This window comes from Ylistrum balloti, unplaced genomic scaffold, assembly GCF_031769215.1.
Source record: "Ylistrum balloti isolate Yb309-2 unplaced genomic scaffold, AGI_CSIRO_Ybal_v1 Utg370444, whole genome shotgun sequence".
Classification (NCBI taxonomy): Eukaryota; Metazoa; Mollusca; class Bivalvia; order Pectinida; family Pectinidae; genus Ylistrum; species Ylistrum balloti.
In genome coordinates, this window is record NW_026782296.1 from 604,581 (window position 1) to 631,622 (window position 27,042).

At 35.1% G+C, this 27,042-nt stretch overlaps 1 protein-coding gene across 1 annotated transcript in view; it reads right to left on the reverse strand.

Moving 5' to 3' along the window:
* Positions 1–382: 382 nt before the first annotated feature.
* The window catches only part of LOC132554799 (multiple epidermal growth factor-like domains protein 6), a 39,972-nt gene continuing 13,312 nt past the window's right edge, over positions 383–27,042 (reverse strand). The window contains exons 5-16 of the mRNA XM_060219111.1: positions 21,057–21,203; positions 9,762–9,899; positions 9,047–9,235; positions 8,275–8,453; positions 7,645–7,823; positions 6,902–6,972; positions 6,466–6,621; positions 5,212–5,242; positions 4,452–4,486; positions 2,866–2,959; positions 2,278–2,441; positions 383–1,953 (exon numbers count right to left, since the gene is read on the reverse strand). Coding sequence (XP_060075094.1) covers positions 1,916–1,953; positions 2,278–2,441; positions 2,866–2,959; positions 4,452–4,486; positions 5,212–5,242; positions 6,466–6,621; positions 6,902–6,972; positions 7,645–7,823; positions 8,275–8,453; positions 9,047–9,235; positions 9,762–9,899; positions 21,057–21,203 — 1,421 coding nt within the window. The 3' untranslated portion in view covers positions 383–1,915. The remainder of the gene's footprint in view (positions 1,954–2,277; positions 2,442–2,865; positions 2,960–4,451; positions 4,487–5,211; positions 5,243–6,465; positions 6,622–6,901; positions 6,973–7,644; positions 7,824–8,274; positions 8,454–9,046; positions 9,236–9,761; positions 9,900–21,056; positions 21,204–27,042) is intronic.

A 27,042-nucleotide genomic window follows, 5' to 3' on the forward strand; every position in this document is an offset into this window, starting at 1 on the left:
GTTACAAATAATTTGCGAAAACAACAGACGCTATACAATAACACCAGTTCTAGTCTCCTGTCACCTATGGTTTAGGATGAATAATCTTTAATTCAATCCAAGTGTCTCCTCCGCTCCTTGTGTTCTCTTCTCTTTTCTACTCCGAACTGCTGAGAGAATATGAGGTTTTATTTATGTTGAAAAACAAATCATCTGTTCACATTCAGTGACGCCTTACGATTTACTTCTTCTTGTAGTAAACTACACCCTTCACTATAAATATTTTCTGGGTGTTCATGTCGGCTGTTGTTTTCCACCTCTCAAAAATTATAATCTTTCCCCCTTTCGAACCATTGTTATAATTTAATATGTGATTGCTGAAAGTACAAAAAATAATACATAATAGAATAGGATGAAAATTTTAATATCACACAATGATTCATACAAGTTTGGAAAGACCCCCTCCCCTCTCTCTCCTTTCTCCCTCTCTCAAATGAATATATATGGAATATTTATTATACAGTATTATTGACTTCAAATATACCTGACTCAGTCATCTGCATGTGTGCTCGCTCTCATAACACAAATACTTGACATAACAGAAGTTTTTATAGCTATCTCCTTGTCCGACGTCTGAATAATCAAATTACCCCAGTTTATACTAGAGACTATTTTAATCAGTTGTCTATATTGGAACCTTCAGACACCAAACACATTCAACATTTCGAATCTAAATGTAAAAATAAAACCGTCAAATGGATTTTACATGTGAAAAAATATTACTTTCATGGTAGAAATCCATAGCTACACCTAGATATTCACTACTGACATTCCTTAATTTAAAGCAGCGACCGGATGTGAAGATACATCAATGACGAACGCAGGGAACATAAAAAGTTATATGAAGAATTAATTGTAGTTCGTGTGCCAGTCTATTTTGTCTTTAACAATATAAAAATCTTGAAAACACCTGGTTTCTGTGTACCATATAATTTGGTAGTACATTAGTATGTATATAAAAAGAGATATTTGCCGCTTTTATCGTCCTACAATTGAAAGTTTCTCACACGTATCATCAAATCCCAGAGTTGACGTGAAAGAAAAGTACAGTGTCAGCCGTCCAAACGTGGGGTTTCCCGGGTTCCTTTCCTTAGTACATCCCCGTGCCAAACAAGAGTCATTTATGTAAGTTAATCGCAGTTGTTGTATAATATATATATTTCATAAATCGTAGAGTTGATTCAGGGGTGTCGTCAAATATTGTTGAAATTCAGGACGTGAAAACTTTTCAAACATTTTATCGGTAGAAATAGTTAAGAGCCTTATAACGTCATACACATTTTTTTCTGTACCCTATGTGTCATCTTTGATGTATCTACAAAACATTCACTCTGAGCGTTCAAGGAAACACTCCCACGGCTGTTAAGGAGTCCTGGAGGTCACATTAAGTTGCTGTATATAAGTGTGCCTCAGGAAGTAGAGCAAGTATTATAATTAAGAAAGCTCTTCCGGAGCCGCACGAAATCCCTGCTGGGATGTCGTGTTGAGTTTTTTATCCATGCGAAGGAGATTCTCTAACAAACTAACGGAATGTCAGGAGTGTTGCATCAAATTGCTGTGTATGCACGCTGCCAGCGGACTCTTTACATCCGTATGAAATACCAGGACTGTTACATCTCTGTGCAGTACCTTTATGTTTTAGAAGACCACTCATCAGCCTCTTAAGTCCTGTTTTCATACCCACGTACAATGTATTTGTTCAGTAGTTCTCCCGTTTCTTCAGAAAAAATGTACTTCTTTAAAAATTAATGAAGTACTTTGTTGTAGCCGATTAGCATTCGAACTACGGTCGTGCGTGTATTGTTGTCTAACGATAAGCAATGATGACGGAATTTAGATGGTTATGTGGTATTTCGCTGGAATATATCTGTTTTAATTAAGGATCATCCGTTCCGTATGTCGGTGGACTCTCATCTGAAATGTGAGAAAAAAATCATCAGAGATAACCACAATACATCATATAAAAACCTATAACCGAGTGCAATGCATGATTCTCTATGAAATTAAGTGTTGAACAATAATATGTGATAAAGACTTACCCTTATAAGCATAATATGAACGAGTAGACTACCATATATGTGAGACCATGCTAAAGCATTACATTGCAATCGAAATATCAAGCAAACCTTACAATGTTCGTAAAGGAAAGGAGGACGCAAATTTCCAACCATAAAAAATCTTCCTATTTACATCCCTTATAACATTGTCGCCATGCTTCGTATAGTTAAGTTAATATACCTTGATTTGATAAGTCGTGGTCAATAGTGATGGTACAGTCGCTGTTGCCACCATCAGAATCTCTATTATTTCGATAAATAGATTTCCGTGAGCGTCGTCTGCTTCGCCTACTTCTGCGACTTCTTCTAGATCGTCCTCGTTTGAGTTTTGAATAACCAGGGTCTCTGAAAACGATAGTTTTTGTATAACATCGTTAAATCTTATTTCTAATCTGACGTCATGTTATACATGGAATCATTAAGGCGTGTTTCATGCAAGAACAAAATTCTCTTCATTCGGGAATTCTACTCATTGCTCTGCCGATCATCAACAAGAAGTAATGACTTGCATCATAAATGGTATTGAATAAGAAATCAGAACCCTGGTTCTGGTTTTTTCCCATTAGCCGCTCGCTGAATTTAAGAAATTTAAGAAAAGAATAAATTGAAACACGATTATTTTTTGTCTCGCCGAGGCGAATATATAAATTAAATAACATTACAAATAATGATAATTATTAATCACAGATATATGTGTTAAATACTTTTTACTACGACATATGATTAATTGTTTTTTTTCTGCCATGCATTTATGTCATATAATACATACTCTTGCTCACGAAGTTCCTTCTTGCGAATATAGACCTCGTATACTAGGAATGATATCAGAACAATAAACAACATGACGAGAGCAAATCCTACCCCTGAAATGACAAAAAATATTTACCTCGTGAAATATCATACTTATCTATAACATATTCAACATTAAGAGGAATAGGCAAAAGATAAAAATGCTGAACTTAAGACACCATTATATATTTTTTTTACTTAACAGGTCACTTAGATTACCAAAGTAGGTCAATTATACATTTATATTAACCAGCCCGGCTTTTTTTGTGATTTAATATTTCAAACTCAAAATCGATTAAACAAAAGTATTATATAGATACAATAAATATTTACTCTGCGTCAACTTTACAAGTGAAAGGAGAGTAACATTGATTGATAATGTAAGCGTCTTCTACCTTATCGACATCAGTCAATATTAACCACAAATGAGCCATTCAACATAATTAGAAGCGTTGTGACCACTTCACATCAAACCGCGGCATTTGGTATAGCAGAATGGTTAAATTATAGCACGTGTTCCTCTATGTAATGTTCTATTGTAGGCTGATCTGTAACTCTTATCTAGAAAGTACATGGTTATTAGAAAGCTACAAGCATAAATGCATCAATCGTAATTCCGACAATATCGTTCTGCATTCGATGGGATGATAATACAAATTGCCAGCCAGTTCTATGGTCACAATCCTGATCTCATTTGAAATGTACTTATTTGTTCGATTTAAAGTGTCTGATGCTTGTTAATATACCTGGCAGTGTAGTTGTAAAAAAATGCTGTCATTTGAGATCATGATTTTACTCACTCGGATTGACATCCTTGGCTTGACCAAAATTTACATGGTGAATGTCGGTAATGAAGTAGAATTCGATTTACCTTTCGGGAACGTTAGGTATTATTTTCTTCGTATTTGGTCTAAGTGCAAATCTTTTGGTTCCTATCACTTATCATTGAAGTTTGAATTGAAAGTTCATTCATGATTATTTCTTGCTTTTGAAGACGAGTCTCTTCACTGCGCGTGGATTCAAATGAATATAGACTTTTTGTAGTTTGTTTTTAATATAAGCACTTACATGTTGGGAAATACAACAAATTTTTAAAGTACCTCATCAACAGAATAAAATGAAAACTTTACCGGGTAAAAATTTTCTGATCTTAAATATTGTTATATATGAAATATAACAGTGTTGATTTCTTGACATAGCATCCAAAATATGATCAGATGATTACGAAGGCGTATTATAAGGAAACAATGGTTTTAATTGTATTGAGAAAGTATTGGTATCGTTAGTAAATGACATATTTTGCATACGACACTATCTTGGTTACAAGTAATGTAAAAACAGTGACCTCTTAAATTCATTCGATGTAAACAACTGACTGGTTAGATCAAATGAATGTAAATTAACAGTGAGAAAAATGGCGACAATTCATTTGGACATCGTTATTTGTAACTATTTCGAAACACAACAAGATTTAAGAAATAACATTTTCACAAAGTATGTAATTTTTTTACTAATTTGAATCGAAGAAGTAAACTCTATTTCAGCGTACTACGTATGCTAACTCACATTCCCATCTGGTTTTACAGGTTCCGCCAGAACACCTGCAACAACAACACAAGGTTAGTTACACATTCCCAAATAATATCTTCTTCATATCATTATAAATCGTTTGATATAACAAACTTCATTCCTGAGTCAAGTAACTACAATGGCGATTTGCATCTTTCCTTTTAAATTTAACTTTTAATTTACTTCATATTGATTCAACAAGTAATGTGAGAAATATTTCTTAAAAATTGTAGTTTACAGAGAATTTTCAATATAAGTCAATGAAGTATTTTAACTAGAGTTAAAGCGAAATGCAACTTCCGATAGCTTCAGAATCAGCGTACATAAGACACGCCAGTGAATAGCATCTTTAATACACATTTAGAGTTCGATAAAATAGTGCGAAACAATGAAGCAAATTGCAGCATACAGCTGTCAATACTAAAGTGAATGGATTATTGGTATATTTATCAACTTGTTTATCACAGCTGTCATGATATCAGAAACAGTCATATGATATCATTTACGTCATCGTTGCATTCTAGTCATATAAAATCCAGAATTAACCAATCAAAACAGTGTTTTCTACTTAAAGTTACATGATATTTAACACGTGTTGATAATTTTTGATATCAATGATAACAAATACTTCCAAAAATGTTTAATGTCATAGACCTATCTCAGTATCATGAGCTTTGTGATAGTCGTCAAGTTTGGAATTTAAAGTGAATAAAAACATGAGCGACAAGTATTTTTGTCCAAACAACGGTGCACGTACCTGGTATTTTGTGTAGTTGTTTCTGTTTGTTCTGTAATAGAAACGATATAAAGAATTAAAATATTGAACACAATGATAGCTACCTCACTTCACTTCCGGAGAATTAATACTTTCCTCTTAATGACAACAGGCAATACAAGTAATTACACGTACATCGATTGTATGTCTTATAATAGTTAACATTAAACTGTCTTGGTCTAATATGACGAAAATAACGTTATATTATAAGACATATTAATAAGTTCGGACGGAATCCTTATTTTCATGTATTTACTTGATACTGTTTTTATGAGATTTCTTTTTACTAAATAGCTTAGGATTTGCCGTTCTTACAAGGCTTTCAGATTCTAACTAGCTCCCCTTGATATTGTTGATCATTCGGAATTATTTCTTATACGTTTCATTCCCTGCTTTAACAAATCGATTTCAAGATTTTTTGGTCGACATACATATTTTGCTTAATATATCAAGGCGGATGTCGTCTATATGGATATATACTTTATTTTATAATGCCTGGGTCCAATTTGAATGCATCCAAATTCTCGGTCATGATGCTGATTTTGTATAACTCCTTTAGTCTTTAGGCCTCCTCTTAACATAAACATTCTAAATGCTAGATATTACCTGTACTTCATCATTTCGTATTTGCTCAAAACTTTCCTGGGTACCTATCCTTTTGTTAAATATCATTTGTGTGAAACCTTTTTCTGTCATTAAATTTTATATGTGCAATACTGTCTATGTCGTTGGATCCTAGCTGTTGAAAATTTTGTTCTAGTAAATTCTTCCATTTGTTGTTAGTTCGAACATATTCAAATTTCCCCCAAATAGTTAGAGTTCACACATACAAACTCATCCTGCAAATCCGATTCAATCACCTTTTGGGTATTTGAATCAGGATCAAATATAGTAGAAACATCTCTAATTTTAAAATGCTATCATTCATAACATGCATAGTGTTTTCATGAAATATCTCTTTTTTACTAATGTTAAAAATTATTTTCCGCACAAGATATCTGCGATGTTTCAGCGGTTACGATCACTTTCGCTCACTGCGCCCATATTATATATATGTCATGGCGAAATCGAAGGTACAAGCGAAGTAATTTGATTGCTTCCATGAGAAAACAAACTGACCAATCACAGTCTCATACGCTCTTCTTGAATATTACAAAGGAGCGGCACTATAAAGTCATTATAATATGCCGTCTTCGCAGATCCTATATAGACGGCCCCCTATATGTAAGTCATTACCTGCACAAACCCTTCCTGGACGACCAATCGGATCAAGTGAATTGTCCTCGTACTCATAATAGCAAGAACACATGAAACTACCGTAGGTATTGATACACCATGCCATCTGCGAACAATCATTCAGTCGACCCTGCCAGTCCTCACATTCGTCGAAATCTGTAACAACCATATGTGTTCACGATAGACAAGGAGTCAGATTTGTTGCAGGTCAGCTCTTTGATTAGGAAAACAACAATTAATGGTGATATTGATAGTATTGTAATGAAGTAGTATCCGACTCGTTTTTTTCTGTTGATAAAGATCAAAAATTGGCATACAGGTAGATGACTTTGTACTTTATTAAGAAAGAGATATCTTTCACTTCATGTTAAATATGTTTGTCTATACCTGAAATAATGACATTGAAATGTAAGACTCTCGTGTATTTCATACCTACCATCAATTAAAATGCTGTCCAGATAAGGTTCGGACACGCGCAGTTGACTTGTTCCTAATATTCCGTTGTATCTGGATAGTTAAAACATATGGCATCAGAACATGATATAATCCGATATTAATGTAAAACAAAGATGCATTCGCATTATCAACATTATCAATACACACATTTATATAACAGCTGGCGATGAGTTGGTCATATAGATTTCGTACTAAGGATGTAAATATGTTCTGTGAAAACATGCCATTCTTTCTTATTTACAAAAAGGGAAGGTCACAAAAACATTCCCAAATGCCTTTCTCTTCTAATTACATCGCTAACCAGCCACACATGTACGGTTTATCTTAGTTTTAATAGTATTTTGATTCATTTAGAAGATAACACATTGCACCACTCCACACTAAAATCATAACTGTTGTAATACCCTATGATTGCACTATTAAGTAATTGAAACTACAACAACAATTTTATGCAATACTTTATTTTCAATTATGAATTTGAGCTACAATGGCTATTTGCATTAATTTCTTACTATGATAAGTTAAATGTAATACGTATGACGCTTTTCTGTCGTCAACTTAAAACTTGAATTATTATAGAAAAATTTTGATATTGTCCAAACAACTGCTTAACAACAAAACAACTTTGGCCTAAAAATGATTCTGAAGATATTGAAATAATCAGTGTGTAATACCTAGTGGTATATTGTTTTTAAAGGTAAGCACGTGGATAATGTCTCTCACCTCTTCAAGTGATTGGCAAGATGCGTCCTTAATACAGAGCCATTGATGACATTGTAGTAGTCGGCCATGATCTGAAGAACCGCATTAATTTGGAAACCAGATGCAGTCTCTGTCATGTTGATGACCTCACTAGACACGTAGCGGTCCCATATATCACTCTGATTGAAGGCACCATCCAGCTGTAAGAGGAATTACATTCAGGTTACTGACCAGAGTCTGAATAAACAGGTATATGACAGCAGGGATAGTAAGGACAGACAGGTAGCTTGCTGTTCAATGTCTACGAAATCTTACCAAAGCATGTAATATTATCTTCATTTCGCACAACATTTCCTTAATGCTGTTCTGATTTGTCAATTTCTTAATATCTGTCGTCGTTTCAAAGTCGCAACTTTGCTAACGTTGTTTATGTGAACGTCTGGTTATGTCTGGTATACAGCGAGTACAATGTAACTAGATGTATTTTAAATTCTAAATATATATTTAAAAAGCAAAACGCAAATCCGATACGTTATAGGTAATACTAGATGTTTATCTAAAATATATTGCAAAATTTGACATGTCTACACTATCATCTGTTCGAAGCTATTTATTATCAGTACGTAAATCGTAGATAAAGTAACAATTTACCCCGAGAATCTGTGACCTTAGCTTGAGTAGCCGGAAAGGCCCTGTATTTTTATTTCTGTATTGCTTGATATACCGAAAAGGATGGTATATGTAGCACCGTTCGCTGTCATCAATTGTCTTCTTGTTTGGACATCCTAGCTCATGTGATATGTTTACCCGTATGTAGTAGGTCTGCGTTTCTGAAGAGAAACATAAATAAAACTTTTGTTGTACTTTAAATATCACAGGGTTAACCATGTTAAGTTGAATGGACGTATATAGATATGGCATAGTGAACCTGCAATTAACATTAGGTAGGTAGAACCTTTGTTCTAAAGTCCCTTAGACGAAAAATGTTACTTTCGAATTCTGAAGGAAATACCCTGGGAGCAAACACTGCGCGCGCCATCGGTTGGAAAATAACAAAACACACAGCAAACATCCTCCCTCCCCCGCAGCCTTAGTGTCTAAGGGATATTGGATTTACTTGTAACGTCAGCCATATGTCAATGCATTACCAGACACGGCTTTTAAGGCACTCCCCTAAAATTCATATTTGAAGCAGGCTTGGCTCAGTGAATCAATTTCCAGTTTTAACAGAATGATGTTAATGCTAAATCTCCTTTATTTTTATTTCCTCGTTGAAGTCTTTCAAAACTTTTGATGTACTTTCCTAGTTTAGTCGGTTATGAAATTAGGTCATTGATTTGGGGACGGGTTGTTACCTGTTGTCAAAGTAAGCATCAAGGTAGACGTTTGGAGACCAAGGACACATAACATATGTATCGTTTACCTTGACATTCTCCTTCGTTGTAAACATTTGAGAAACCCGCAACACAGCGACATCTGGTGTTGACTCTCCCGTCTTCAGACATACATCGCTGATTGGTGATGTTCCAGTTTGGACAAGGCTCTTTGTCGTCAAGATTACAAATGCGACCTAACCAGAGATCATTGACCCTAGGAATGGCTACGCGTGGCACTAGAAAGTTCAAGCATATCATCTGTGATATGTTTTTCGTATTAGTTTTTTTTAATGCGGTTTAGAATAAATTCATAATTTGTTTAGGTATCGAATTTATGCAAATATCACCGCCCATCAGAGCACAGCTAAGCAATTATATAATTTTGACTGCCATGTATGGGCGTCCTTATATTATAATCATATATCATTTTCCTGAAATCACTCAATTACCGTAATTTTGTTCATGATGCAGCAGTTATTCCAAATTCATTTCAGAGTGATATCGTGTAAAAACAATTATCGCTTTTGATTGAATCCCACGCACTCGAACTATTATGCACGTTGCTAAAAGTGCTTATATTTCTGCAAATCACTGTTTCAGAGAATATTGCGTCACATAAAGAGAAATTTCGATACTGATTATATTAAGTAGCAGAGGTTTAATGTTATGTGGAAAAGTTAACATTAGAACTACAAATGATCACCAGGCAACACTATTACAGATGTAAATGCGTAATTCTAGTTAAGACGTAGAGCGACTTACGTGGAATACAGGCTGTCTTATCGTCCGCATCTTTATACTTGTACGTGCACATGCACGTGTTGTTGCTGCCACATTTGGCATTTGGAATGTCATTACAGTGGATGTCCTCTGCACATCTGTCGCCAAGTAGTTCAGGTACTAAAAACAGAGAAAGGTATTGGTAATAGAATCGAGATTAAAGTGTTAATATTGACTAGGGAATTTAAGTATCTGTGAAAGGTGACATAGATTCTGCTTGTTGCTTTCTAGTGGTGAAGGTTCAATCTTCGTAGTTGTTACTTCATCGTGTCTATTGAACCATTAACAAAGTGAAAAAGAAAAGCGTCTTGATGTGGGGAATGGTTCACCGTGTATATGCAAACTATTGACATATATCAATTATATTCTCTTGGTGTCAATGTATTGATACACATCAGTTGTATTCGCTTGGAGAAAATGTATTCATAAACATCAATTATAGCGTGGAGCGTACTAGCACCGACATACGTTGTGTACGGGGTTGTATGAAATCGACCATTGTTTTCGGCTGTGTTATAATCCTGTGTACACTAAGGTCGCAAAAAAAGTGTGATGAGATGGTAAACAGATAATTATGGAGCGAAAATACACCAGATGGTAACAATGTACAGTAGTCATCGAAAGGCGGCGTAACTAAGTGTAACTGAATTGACTACAATACATAGTACACTACGTACGTCATTGTTAGTACGCACCACGCCGGTTGTCTGATGAACGTGACTGTAAAGTCATTGAAACGCCACACTCTAATTATCTTCTGGTTATGTCATAAGTATTTGTTGAAAGGGACAAACAACAAACGTCTTGTTAATTCAATTAATATAAAAAATATACATTTCAAGATGAAAAAAATCGTATATAAAAGTTTTTTTGCTACGTAGACAATGTCCGGTGTGGTCAGTTTGACTTTTGTGAAAGCCCGTGCCAAATATAGCAAGAATCGTCATTTAGCGCGAACTGAAGCCCCCTCTGGCGGGAACAAAAGTTGCTTACATAGTTGTGACACGGTAATATAAATCTTTCTCGGGGTTATGATTTACCTAAATACGTTGCATACAAAACTTTTCATCTTTCATATTCTTGTCCAACAGTGATTCTATATTTTTCGCCGTTTTCTCCGTTTGGTGTGAGACCCTGTAACTTATTTTAGTCGCTCCGGCTTCGAGTTGGAATTCATCTTTGTTGACATTCTCGAGACGGGGTTGCGCATGTCCGTTAGGTCAAAATGCCGTTGTATTTGCATATAAAGCGTTGGTTATATGTTTAAAAATTCTTTATGATGAATTTAAAAATGAGTACAGATTTACAATTCCGTGAATGATTTCTTGACAAGAAAAAAAATTCTATAAAACTTGACTAAATTGTCTCCTTAATGTATTCATCCACATCGAATACACTTGTCTGGTATTGATATAATTTATTCGATATATTAATGTATTGGATTTGTCTGGCATTTCTGCATTATTAACGCTGATACAGTAAATGCCGTGTCATCAAAGCATATATAATAATGATCCTGGCAAACATACTTACACAACATATATAAAATATATTACATCAGGATGTCAATTCAGGTTAATTAGTGTAAATGATCAATTACGATAACTAATATAACCATATCAACTTGGAATGACATCACATAGACATCTTTATTATACTGTATTAGACGTTCAGGTGCTATTACTGGTAGTGCCAGCAACAGTGAATCCGACTACACGACAGCGATGTTCCTGAGATGTATCAGAGAAGACACGCGCCGTATGGTGAATAAACTCTCGTGTTGGTGGTTACTGCTAAGTTTAGAACACAGACGATGATGCTAACACATATCCGGGTCAGCAAACAACTGAGACACAAACATAATGAAGTTCCGATTTATCGTCAACATATTGGTAAACAAAAAAATACATAACAATGAAACTATATACCGATAGACCGTGTCGTTAACACGGATACAGTATACAGTGTCGTTAACACGGATACAGTATACAGTGTCGTTAACACGGATACAGTATACAGTGTCGTTAACACGGATGCAGTATACAGACATTGTCGTTAACACGGATACAGTATACAGTGTCGTTAACACGGATACAGTATACAGACAGTGTCGTGAACACGGATACAGTATACAGTGTCGTTAACACGGATACAGTATACAGTGTCGCTAACACGGATACAGTATACAGACATTGTCGATAACACGGATACAGTATACAGTGTCGTTAACACGGATACAGTATACAGACATTGTCGTTAACACGGATACAGTATACAGTGTCGTTAACACGGATACAGTGTCGTTAACACGGATACAGTATACAGTGTCGTTAACACGGATACAGTATACAGTGTCGTTAACACGGATACAGTATACAGTGTCGTTAACACGGATACAGTATACAGTGTCGTTAACACGGATACAGTATACAGACAGTGTCGTTAACACGGATACAGTATACAGTGTCGTTAACACGGATACAGTATACAGATAGTGTCGTTAACAGTGATACAGTATACAGTGTCGTTAACACGGACACAGTATACAGACAGTGTCGCTAACAATGATACAGTATACAGACAGTGTCGTTAACAGTGATACAGTATACAGACAGTGTCGTTAACAGTGATACAGTATACAGACATTGTCGTTAACAGTGATACTGTATACAGTGTCGTTAACACGGATACAGTATACAGTGTCGTCAACACGGATACAGTATACAGACAGTGTCGTTAACACGAATACAGTATACCGACAATGTCCTTAACAGTGATACAGTATACAGACAGTGTCGTTAACACGGATACAGTATACAGACATTGTCGTTAACAGTGATTTAGTATACAGACAGTGGCGTTAACAGCGATACTGTATACAGTGTAGTTAACAATGATACTGTATACAGACAGTGTCGTTAACAGTGATACAGTATACAGTGTCGTTAACAGTGATACAGTATACAGACAGTGTCGTTAACAGTGATACAGTATACAGTGTCGTTAACAGTGATACAGTATACAGACAGTGTCGTTAACAGTGATACAGTATACAGACAGTGTCGTTAACAGTGATACAGTATACAGACAGTGTCGTTAACAGTGATACTGTATAAAGACAGTGTCGTTAACAGTGATAAAGTATACAGACAGTGTCGTTAACAGTGATACTGTATATAGACAGTGTAGTTAACAGTGCTACAGTATACAATGTCGTTAACAGTGATACAGTATACAGACAGTGTCGTTAACAGTGATACTGTATACAGACAGTGTCGTTAACAGTGATACTGTATACAGACAGTGTCGTTAACAATGATACTGTATACAGACAGTGTCGTTAACAGTGATACAGTATACAGACAGTGTCGTTAACAGTGATACTGTATACAGACAGTGTCGTTAACAGTGATACTGTATACAGACAGTATCGTTAACAGTGATACTGTATACAGACAGTGTCGTTAACAGTGATACAGTATACAGACAGTGTCGTTAACAGTGATACAGTATACAGACAGTGTCGTTAACAATGATACTGTATACAGACAGTGTCGTTAACAGTGATACTGTATACAGACAGTGTCGTTAACAGTGATACAGTATACAGACAGTGTCGTTAACAGTGATACTGTATACAGACAGTATCGTTAACAGTGATACAGTATACAGACAGTGTCGTTAACAGTGATACAGTATACAGACAGTATCGTTAAGTGTCGTTAACAGTGATACTGTATACAGATAACGTATTCAACGAATTTCTTTGGAAGTGCAATATAATAAATTAGAGACAAAAAGGTTCATGTAGCCATTGTATTGTACAGAAGTGTGTGAAGGAAAGGTCGAGCACCGATAATGCTGTATAGCAGTGGTGGTTCATGCGATATGATATGGTACTGGTATGTGTAAGGACTGTTTATATACGTCACTGCGGCAAAACTGTTCCGTAGAAAAGACGCTTCAATAGATAACCATTCGTTACAGTCATTATACAATATAACTATCTCACTATAAACATATAAACAGAAATTTCATGTTTGTTCTTTGGTTCTCCAATACACATTCCTCTTTTATAACTTTACTGTAATCATGGATCACAATCACACCCCAAATGTTGTCACTTTTGTGGTTAAACCATCCCAAATGTCAGTCTAGTGACTTGCTGCAATCTTCATGTTCTTTACTCTCCGCGAGATTTTACAGAAGTTAATGTTATGTACATGAATTACGATGCCAGCATTTTGAAAAAAAAAGATAAAAAATACATCTTTGATCATCTTAATCAGACCGACGTAGAAAGCATAACAATCACTATACTGAAAATTTAATATAATTTCTAACATTTCTAAGGACAGTTATACCTCGAGAAAACAAGTGACCGTAGTTAATTATGAATTACAGTTTTAGAAAAGTACATATTGTTTAACCATGAACACGAAAACGAGTATAAATGTAAGGAACTATTAAAGAATTACTGAATTTCTCTTGTGTAATACAGCGTATCTTTGATGATTCCTGGTTCATGAAAAGAACCTTTTCACCAGAAAAGTAACTGGAATTTTGTTACCGTTTCCTAAACTGAAAATATCTGCCTTGCATGTTCAGATTTTTGACAGATGGGTGCCCTTTGTATCAATGAACAAACACATGTACATACAATAAACATACAGTAAATACCAGACAAACGATATCAGGTCTACTACTGGGATGCTATTGCCTCAGATTTATAACATATCTTGCCCTATAATGTGATTGAAGGTGTGAGGCAGAGGGCATCGAGACAGAGGTGTCAGCTCATCGATAGCGGCTATCTGCATTTAACTGCAATATCAATTTAGCAACTACTTGATCAGCTGCATTTGAGTGAATATCAACATCTACGAAGTAAAAACAGACTGTCGATTGATACCAACACACTATTGCCAACTGGTTATAGGAATTCTTAGTCCGAATTATTCTGAGTTGCTGTCGACTTTTTTTTTATATCGGTCTGGAATCGAAGAAAGACAGAATTCTGGCCCTATATAAGCAGTGGGATATAAGCGACCCGTGCCAGGGTCGGCTTTCAAACGATGATTATAGAAAGTAATTGTCATTTTCACATGCATATCACATATGGATTGAAAAAAATCTGTTCTTTATCTATAATATCTTCAAACAGATTATGTCAATACCAATTCACCTACCAAACACACAATTTTCACATAATTGTTATTATTTCAATTCACTTTTTTGTTAGCCACACTTCCTCTAGTCACATGCATATAGTATCGCCACTTCTTGCACATGCGCAGACATTCAAATAGTAATGTAAACAAGAACGCTTCTGTGCCATTTGTACAAAGGATGGGGCTATTTATCAATATTATGACTAAGAAATTGTTGATTTAAAATTTAAGAACAGTGAATGTTCTGTAAGTGAAATTAAGCTAAGAGCGTGTGTTTATATTTGTCTGTTTTATTTTTGTAATAATTTTACGTCTTAACTTTTTAAAAATACCTTGGGGACCTCGTTAAGTCATATGCTTTGATACAGACAAATGGTATTTCGATATATGTTGAAATATGACATTGGTATCAGCTTGTAGATACAGAACAGGCCTCTTGATCCATGTGCGATATGCATGTATAAAATGACACAGGCGTGGGTCGCTTATTTCCCTCTGTTTATATAGGGCAGGAGTTCTGACGTCCAGCGACTCCAGACCAATATAAAAAAAAGATAGAACGTCACAATGATTCTGACTAAGGCATACAACGCTCACATGTCAGCTGGGCAATCCGACTGTAAACTAGTTGATGTCCTTGGAGAGAGGACAATGACAGTAGAGACAGTATGTAAACACTGTAGATTTCTAGTCAAAGAGCCAAACACAAAGGCATTGACTTGAATAGACACTTCCATGATGGATATTGTTCTGTTTTCCTCGTACCTATTTACTTGTCTAAATAGCTCTGAAATGACAGGAATTCTGTCGGCACGATCAACACTCGTGTGCCTACCATGGGAGATTGCCGCACACACGTTGTATGAGGGGTTAATAGTGACACCTGGTGAGTCCTTCATCTCCGTGACATACACTCACGACTATATAATACATATCCTTCATTTCTGTATCATACACCCACGACTATATGATACATGTCCTTCATCTCTGTATCATACACCAACCACTATATAATACATGTCCTTCATCTCAGTAACATACACCCACCACTATATAATACATGTCCTTCATCTGTGTAACATACACCCACGACTATATAATACATGTCCTTTATCTGTGTAACATACACCCACCACTATATGATACATGTCCTTCATCTGTGTAACATACACCCACGACTATATAATACATGTCCTTCATCTCTGTAACATACACCCACCACTATATAATACATGTCCTTCATCTGTGTAACATACACCCACCACTATATATTACATGTAATTCATCTTTATACACTCACTACTCATACATATGAAAGAGTTCTTTCCTCTGGTTATGGACGTTTACACATCTAACACATAACACATATGTGTATGTGTTTCTGTAGCTCGTCCTCAGATATTGACATTGTGTTTGTTATTTTGTGTTGTTTAAATGACACGAAGACAGAAAACATATACCTTTACTGAACTGGTATTATTTGTCTATTTCCAGGGTTATCCAATAAAATGTACTTTTCCCTGAAGTTTTGACCTCCTATGATCGATTTGAAGTGATAGTAAACCTAATAATGATAGGATTTCATATCCCACAAAATATTGTAAAAAGACGGTGAATATATTGAGATAATGAAATGATGGTAGGGTTTCCTCACTAGAATTATTTACATAACGATTGTACTTTATCACTGTAGGTATCAAGTCACTGGATGATATGATATACGTCTCCTTGTGTGTTGGTGCCGATTTTCTTCTCTTCGTATACATCATGGTACATGATTCATAAAATAACATCAGGGTCTATTTCTCCACAGCCACTTGACAATTTCAAGGTGGCATGTCTAAATACAGATTTGTTTATTAAAGTATACATCACCATAATCACTCGACAATTTCACGGGTGGCATGTATTGAATTAGATTTTCTATCAAAGTGTCTTTCAAAACAGCCATTTGACAATTTCACGGTGACACGTTTTGATCTAGATATGCTTATAATGGCATATTTTACCACAACCACTTGACAAAATTTTACGGTGGCATATTTTGATATAGATTTGCTATTAAGATATATTTAACCTCAACCATTTGACAATTTCACGGTTGCATGTCTTATTCAAGATGTGTTTATCAAGGTATCTTTCTCTATGATTTAAAATGGATGGATTCGGCGTTATTGTATCCAATTAATGTTTAAAGATCATATTTTCTGTCAAGATATTCATTATGTCTTTGAATTATCAAATTTTAGTCCCCTTTAGTCACATTAGGGAAATACGTTTTCATGCACATATAACTATAACACGTGTACTACACATGTTTTAATACGTGCATGACAGCATGTAGTAAATTACATAGGCAGTCATATTAGGTATTGTTGAGTTTTTATAAATGCGAATGAGACACAAAGTTAAATATGTTGTTTTTTTTCTCATGTTTAATGTTATCAGAATACACAATAATAATGTGACCGGGTGGCGATTGTCAGGAACAGATGGTGACCTTATCACCTCTTTGTGTTCATATAACAAAAGCTCGTCTATATATTTGTTGTTATAATGTTATCCTGACTGACCGAGTGACTACCAGTGTAGTACTGAGAGGTGATAGTTTGATGATGATACTGCTATAATAGTACTCTGACTTACCAAGAGACTACCAATGTAGTACTGAGAGGCAGTAGTTCGATAATGAGTCGTTTTATATTGTTATACATTCCCAAGCAGTCCCTGTCATTCACAGAAAGCTGATTTTCAGCTTTCAACAGACTGTTAACAAACTAGATCCCCAGTGTAACAGAGTCAGGAATATTTGATATTAGTTAAGGGTTTGGCCTGCTCAGACTTCAATACTCAGTTGACCGTTTGACGAGAAAGTAATATATAACTCCATTCTTTATAAAAATATATCTTCATGTTCTTTATAATGCATTTATGTATACTAAAATGCAGGTGAAGCGCTCTAATGTAACTATTGTGTTCACAAACTGGTGTTTCCCGATAACCATACAATTGTTTTAGATGGGGATCATTTTAACCTCATCTTTTGAGATCTGAAAATAGAATGCTGTTTATCGTGGTTTCCTGTCTGCCAAATACTACATTCCTACCAGCTACCGACAGCTTGGTTAGACACACAAGCATGAACACACGACTTTGTGCTCGAACGAATGCTCAGTGCTTTGCCTTGTAATACTCATGGAAATAAAGCGAAATGTGCAAAAATTCGCACATACGCGAAAGTTAAATAATTCAAATGAAACAGAAATTGCAAATCTAGGCGTATAAAAATATGATTGATAATTTTCTTGGATTAGTAATACAAAACGGATCCTATACCTGCGGAAACCCTACTATGTATATAATACTTTAGTACTGTGATAAAGTTCGAAATATTACCACGCAAGATTATCGCTGCTAATGTCATACAAATAAAAAATGATGTCATACATTATATGTACCAATTATTATATTTAAATGTGAAAGTTAACACGACTAAGTTTATCAATATAAACTAAAAAAGGCATTTAATATGGGAAAACACGCAGCACGGTTGTTAGCGTTTGAATAATTTTCCCACATCTAGATAATAGGTCGAGGAAATATATTGATTTCAGTTGCAACGTTCATTAAGAAGAATATCATCATATTCAAACTCATGAATTAAGCGTTAAACCACTTATAAGGCTGTTTCGTTAGAACACTGTTTACAAGTTATTTTCTTTTCCCAATAAAATGCAATGTATCTGTATACACATTTATATTTGAACTGATGCCCATTTTATTTAGCATTGCCAGGATTAAATCTTTTGACCATGAAACCAAAATGTTTTGTTTCGGTATAACATTTTATGTTGATAGAATTCAAAAAACGTCAGGGAAATCCTGAATTTTATTGTTTGTAAAGATGAAAATTTCTTTTGCAGTGAAATCTGTGCTCACGTTTTATTGATGCAGCGGATGTGGCTTTATAACGGCACAGAGATCACCAAAATACCTTCCAATATATATCGATTACCAAACTATACTGAATAAAACAGCACAAAATATTCAATATATCGGTACCGCCTCTAGAAAACGATTCTGTCAGGATTTTTTATATTGCGATAAAGAAGTAAAATACTTCCATTATGTGATATTGGTTTGACTGTACGCATGTTCAAATGAAACATTTTTGCTTGTAAATACCCTCCAAAGTTGTATTGCTTATCGAAGTTTTTTTTTAAAATATGAATGCTTGAACGAAGGGGCTGTTTCCATAACAGTCGGTACCCTAGGAAACAGATAGCACGCACGTGCATTCGTAGCATTCCCAATCTTAAATAGATAATTGACCATTGACATTCAGAATCCACTTGACCCATGTAGTCTATGAACAAATCATTGACATGTGTGAATCCTGCATATATCGTCTTCATCATAGCGAAGAGAATGAACGCATGTAGTTCATGCTATCAACTTAATTGTGTCTTATTACTATATTATGTGAGAATAAAAAATCTGTAATTAACTCGAATTCAATTAAAAGATGTTCACTCTGAGGTAAAACAATTTATCCTAACGTTAATTGATAGAATAGTCAGGTCCCTTTAATGTTCCCTTGCTACTAATCTTCATCAGACCAAAAACAAGGGGCATTTATCACTTTTGTGTGCTTTAAGATGATACTAACCAAACACACTGCATTACTGACGTGACGTCAGTGATAACACTTCGACAGTAACATGGCTTGATCTCGGGATCTCTTTGTTTTAATGTAGGATGAGAAATATATAATAAGAATGATTTTCTTCGTGATATTCCGATCCGATTGTATAAAATCTTAAGTCAAGAGCATTAAGTCTAAAGTCGTGTCCCGAGCGTCATTCGTATGTCGTCCATTTCTAACATAAGTACTCCACTTTGTGAACTCGACCCATCAACTCAGTGTAGATGACGTAATCTTATTGTCACATGACTACGCTACAAAAGGTGACGAGGACCTCCTATTGTGATGTTTTAGAGTTACTGTGCCTGTCATGTGGTGCATTCTTTTGTAGATACGTGTATGTCAAGTAGATATCTCTTTTGCCGTCTCGTTCCATGCTGTAGGGAAAATTGCTCAGTACCTAACTAGGACCAGACAGAGTTTTAACACATTCATTCACTCGGAAAAAGCACAATTCAACATAACAAAACATAACTCGCTACAACGTTACAATAAGACAACATTGTCGATTTTGTCAAACATGAAGAATGTGTGTTTATAATTGACACGTGTTTTTATTTGAATATTAGTGTCCAGCATATCACTGATCTTATATGACATTGGATCAAGATGTTCTCTTTATCTGAATCACAAGACAGGTGAAAATTTTATGAATCTTCGCCAGGCGAAATTGTGACTTATCTGAGAAGTTTTGGGAGATGTAATACCCTACATCTGTATAGGATGAGATAGATCTATACCATGAAGTAGATCGCCTTATCCTTAACTGCCATAACTTCACGTTTATTCACGAACATTTTCTGTAAAACGTGCCAGTTCGTTTTTGGCATCTTTGTGACATCGTTCAAATTGATGATCTAGGTTAACAGAATGGTTCTTTTAATCCCTTAAAAAGGTAATAAAAACTTTACCTGTGGTAATTTCGTTGACACAAAATGTTGCCCTATCAAAGTACTTCATCGCGAAACACAACTTTGTCAGCAAAAATTAAAGAATAAACACAATAACTGGATTGTGTACAATATGGTATTGAAAAGCAATCACTTCTCAGGCAAGACTATTAACGGGAATTGTATGTATGGTTTATAAAAATAACAAACATGTACAATATTCCACTGTGTTTTTCTACGATGCAATGTAATTCCCGGCTTTAATGCCAACATTAAAGCTAGCTACAAACTGAATTATCTTGTGGGGGTTTCTTTGTCAAAATTACGTTACCACACTTTGATTTTGCCGCTGTTTTGCATCATGGTATCAAAATTGTTAATTCTGATTTTGAAAAAGGTTTGATAAAAATTGAAATTTAGCACTAGCACTGATACAAAAACTTGTAAAGAGTGTAACTGTTTTGTTACAAAACGAAAGCTCAAATCACATTAAACATAAATTATCACTTACTTTCATGACAAAGAGTCCCATTGTTTTCTGGATAACGTTTGATTTCACAAACACACTTCCGGATCGCGCCAAATCCACATACAGAGTGGTCAACAGCTTCCCGGCACTTGGTGTCAGAATCACATAAATCCCCGATACGGTCTGGATCTGCCAAACAAATAGGCACACATAACATGAATAATAGCTCCAAAGACAACACAAAAGGCCATAATATAAGCAGTGCCTTCAATGAAACGGACATGTTATGTTTAGCCGCCCGTGCATGTGCTCGTCAAAGTCTGCGTTCTGGAAACAATATCCTCCAACTGCGGATCACACTTTCAGACAAGTTTCCGAATTGTTTAAAGATACCATAACACTCGATATTACTTCATTCTCTCTTTAGTAATATATCCGTCAACAAGTTCTGTAATGAAGCCTGAGAATAACGTATTAGTGCTTATGGCATTTACACGTGTATTGCGAGAGTGTCAGGTCCGGCTGGTAACATGCACTGCTAAATACCTCACTATGAAGGTGTGCTTCAACACACACGTAAACGATTCCCCCGTGGCGGCCTCCTCTCAAGTCATGCAAGATATTATCACTTTATAGTGTTTATATATCTTAACGATTCATAAATATAGGAATTTATCTTTGTAATTTCGTGCTTTGAAATTGCGACGTCGAATGTATGAAGAAATATTTCCACAAGTACTGTAATATACCATACTCCCATATCTCGCGAAATGTTGATCGTCCTGCTTAGAATTTAAATATGAAATAAAAAGAAAGGATAAAAGTTAGAAAAAAGATGCTTCTCAAGACATTACTAGTCAATTAACATGTAAAATCCTTGTTTCTACAGATTATTAACACGTTGACAGTTTGATAACAAAAACAAGGAGAAAAACATTCAATGCTGATTTTTTTAAAACTAGAAACATACAATTAAGGTCTATCAAAATCTCTACTATAATCATCCTCATATTTCATTCCTTCTGGAGAAAATCAATTACCGAAGGATTCGAAGAATTCGACATATTTCTAAACAACAAATAAAAATGTATGATAATTCTGCTGCTTTGTTGATAATGTTACTTTAGGTGCTTGTAAATTTAATATAGAAAAGTTCACACACACCCTTTCTATATTGTAGGCTTTGTGGTGGGTAAGAATGTTTGTAGAACGTTGATGTGTACAATTTTGACATTTTTGTTCACTTTAAACAAAGACTGATCAGCTTGAAGAACTAGCAAAAATATAAATCCAGTAGTAGTTAAGGTAAATTTAAGATAACAATGCACGAGTACTGAAAGCCACCAGAAATTGATGTGTTTTGCTGTATATTATTGCGGAAATAAATTGCAGCGTGTATACGTAATATATAGGCTACATTGTAAGAGCACGCCTTCCGGGCTTGGTTCTAGTCATATTAAATTGATTAATCTACAAACATGACTGCACATTACACAAACCTGGCATCGCTATCTTGATATAAAGAACAAAAGGTTGTGCAATACAATAGATGTCCCTCTCTTTGTTTGTAATGATTGCACATGTTTATCACTTTTCATAAGCAATAAAAAATCAGTTAGTGTAAAATACACACAAATTTAGTTTACTTGGCTCCTCACAAGAAGTCATATTCATCAAAAGCAATGCAATATAGTTTTTGTTGCCATTTGTAGTTTTATAACCCCTAAATATCGATAGTTGTAAACAAACTTCTGAAAATCTACACCTTACAACTAGAAGAGAGAGAGAAATAAAAATATCAACATGTCAACATTATCGTAATTCAAAATCAGATGCATGAAATAAGAGCAAAAATGAGCAAGAGAAAGATCAAAATGTAGACTATTGAAAAAAGTACTAGAATAAAACTACTTGTTTCTGAAGGGGAAGCGTCTTCTCCTACATTGACAACACCCGCTATGTAATTTTTGTTTTGATTTAGAACAGCGTTGACCTTGCTGTATTTTGAGATTTGCTATGCGTTGCCGCAGACCTGTGATAGTATAATCACGGTATACCACCGGAAATATCAAAACTCGATAAGGTTTCACCCAACCGCTACCACACAATATATTCTCATCTGATATTTGCGTTAGCCAAATGACGCTATACTACTACCATCCAAAAACACAAGCAATAATAAAAGTGCGTCTGCTACTGCCTATTACCAACACAAAAGGCCGCTGTCAATGGAAACCTTTAAATGAACAGTCACTAGGCTACCATGAGTGCGTTGAAATGAGAATCCGACCAGGTACAGAAGTGGAGTAAGCGCCTTCTCAATTAATGGCTACCCCGCCGTGCTAATATTGGCCAATCCAATTGTTATCTTATCAAATAATAGTCAGGTAAGTAACGATGAAATCACGCGGAATACTTAACCCCCATGTGTGACACTAAAACATTTGCAACAATAACAATCGAGGGATATATTTCGATCTCAGAAATTGTATTATTTCATAAATGGTCAGATGAATCACCACAATACACATGTTAAATCATATGCTGTATTACAAGCATGTGAATGTGTGTGTATGTTGTGATCACATTAAATTACATGATGTATAATATTGATATTTTATATCGTAATTATTAAATTCTAATGGACTGGTGTGTATTGAATATACTGAACTGTTGCACAAAGACTTGTGAAATTATTGGCATTGCTCTGATGTATCGGATGGTAATTTTTTGTTCAATATAAACGCGAACAGATGCATGTGCCCATGGTTACTTGGAGCTGCAAACATATATTCCATACCTATCACCTATTATTTGCAAACGAAATGAACTCATCTTTGTTTTCATTCCGAACTGATTGCAGTACGAAGTCCAACTACTGAAAGAAGGAAAACACGCATTCGGCTTATGTGAATCTACTTAAAAAACATTCCATTTCTGTTTTCCCTCGAAGGCTGTCTATAGCAAGACAATTGATATTTTGTACAAGGTCAAATAAAGTTTCAGATTCTCGTGTTGAAGTATCAATAATGCTACGGAATGTTTACATGGTGACATGATATTGTGATATACACATGTCACAATATCAAATGACAGCGAAACAATAACACTGATGAACCGTAATACAATATCGGGATAGAAAATTTTACAAGGAAATTTATTTTTGTAATAAATCACTTTATTAATCATGATTATGCGAAAATAAATTAAAAACAAGTTCAACGATCTGGTTCGTTAAGACTTGTCTCATTTCAAATTATCTTATATATTTCGTAATTTCAATATGACACTGCTTCTAAAATAATACAGATTACTTATTACGATTGCACATGCTTGTGACATCCATTTCAATACAGCACACTAAGTTTATTCGATTATAAATCAGTCAACATATACGTAGTGTATACTAATTTATGACACATAATCAATTGTTGTTGAATTCGTGATAACATATTTTGTTATAAAACCACAGTCATCGTCACCAATTATATCATATTTCTGATACACCTCTACTTAATGTGTCCTTTTTGTAAGCACATCATTAACAACGAACTTAACGAGCTTTAAGAAAATACCAACATGTCAACATATTTTGAATTTGATCACAAATTCAGTGAAAATTAGGGCTAAATATGAACAAGAGTTTAAACACAGATTTGTAGAAAGTGCAGGGAACATCCCCAATTTCTTATGTTCACATATCACAAATGATTCGAAACTTTGTTCCAAATATCACGATTTCCATCAAAGATATCTATATTTGAGAACATGAAATAACCTACACGGATTGATCCAGATTTTTTTTGCAGTTGTCATCGATAAAGACGCTTAACATTCTGGAACGCCTGATCTCAATTCAATTGATACAAAGGTATTTTCTTTTAATGTCCAGATGGACTTGTGTCTTCAACTAACATTACGTAACTTTCGATGAAGAAAATATCTCGGAAAAAAAGTAATTAAAAAATAAAAATAGAACCACTTGTGTATCACGCGTATCATACATTGTAGATACGTGTATGTGACATGCATTACCTGAAATCAGAACAGGCACGTGATTCCAGTTAGGTCTACAATGCCATCAACGTGGAAACAAGCGTCTCATGACGTGACCAAACGTTTGACCTACCTGGACATGTACGTGCAGTTAGTTAGCCGATATGAACTACAGGTCGCTGTAAGTATGAACTACACGTGCTAGTGATTATCTGGCGGCGTAGTGTACCTGGAAGCATGTGCTACAGCCTGACGCGAGATATGTTATTGTGTCTATGTTGCGTGCCAAGATAGGGACAATGAATTAACAATGCTTAGTTCCTAGACGATATATTACACCAAGTAGGTAGAAGTATCTTCTGCAGACATTATACACACCCAACTGTAATCTCATTTTATCTGAATGCTCCGTCTGAACTTAACACCAGTACTATTCTATTTCGCAAATATGTTTTCCGAGGATAATCATCTTCAAGACTCATTCGTGAAAATGTTACTTCGCAACTTTTTCTGGGAACTACTGCTTAATTATTGACAGATGTCCCTAGTTTTTCTCGTCTTTGAATATAATTTTTAATTTCTGGGCGCGTTTTATGGTACATTAAAGTTAATCGGTTTATCGTCATTTAATTAAGTTCGTCATATAAGGATAGTTGAAAACAAAACATTTAATACATATCATAGCGGGATAAAACAGTCCAAACAAACAAACACATGGGCATGTGTTTGGTATGGACATATAACAATCTTTTGAATTAAGAGAAGTTAGGTACGAAGCTTACTCCTAATACTGTGCAATGCTTAAAACATATGACCAACACAATCTTTACAGATCAATATTGACCAGTGTGTCCCCTTGGAGCAATTGTAGAAACACTAAACGAACGGACTGAAATTGTATCCGTACAGTGACGCCAGACATATCTCAGGAAGCGGAGCAACAATCTGTTGGAAACAGTGTCAAGCTGACTCTCGTATTGACGAATTGGCAAGGTTTCTGGCTATCCCTCATTGTTTACACATATTGTTTAGTAGGAGTTATCAAAGTTACTCTTTAAATGTAAATACACAGTTTAACCGGTTTATGATTGAAAGTGTTAATTAACTTATTCACAAATATGTCTTTTAGTAAAAAGTTAAATTATTCAATTCAGATTTAATTTAAAATCCAACACCTGCCCAAACATATCAAAATCTAGTGAGTATTTCATATCTGAAGACTTTTCCGCTGTTAATTATAACTAGAATTATAATTGTTTGATATATTCAATGTAAAAAATTCTCCCCAAAATTTGTATTACTGAGTTAATTTCTGTGCCCGGTTGTGCTCTTTCTCCATGTAATGATGTAAAATTATCATTATTTACAGAAAATGTAATTTTGTACTTATTATCATAAGCATTGTATCATGTTTACTATATTATGTGTCTTCTTGTTACACCTGTAAGTGTATCAGAGTGACTGAATAAAACCTTGAAACAAACTTTGAAGTTAGCCGTAGCCTTAATGTCGGTAGGTTGTCGGTCCCAGAGCTTGGACGTAGCCTTAATGTCGGTAGGTTGTCGGTCCCAGAGCTTGGACGTAGCCTTAATGTCGGTAGGTTGTCGGTCCCAGAGCTTGGACGTAGCCTTAATGTCGATAGGTTGTCGGTCCCAGAGTTGTTTGAGAAAAGTCAAAACCTGCATGCTACAACTTAATCAGTCGATTAGTGGCATGATTTAGCAGATTGTACGAAAGACCTACAGGTGAATAACACCTTTTCATACCTTTAAGTCAGATACATATATAAACACATGTACTTGATGTTCTTTTAAAATTTCAGATATAAGCAAATTACGAAATTCAATGAGTTATGAAGAGAGTTCAAATCCTCGTCTAGGTTTTGACATTTCTTTCGATCGCGTCGGATTTTCCTTAGTCACCTTATAGGATTCAAACTTTAGGAACTTATCACTGAGGAGTCCTATAAGTAGAAAACACATGTATATGTATCTACGTGATATGGATTTAGAGTTAGATACAGTAGTGCCTG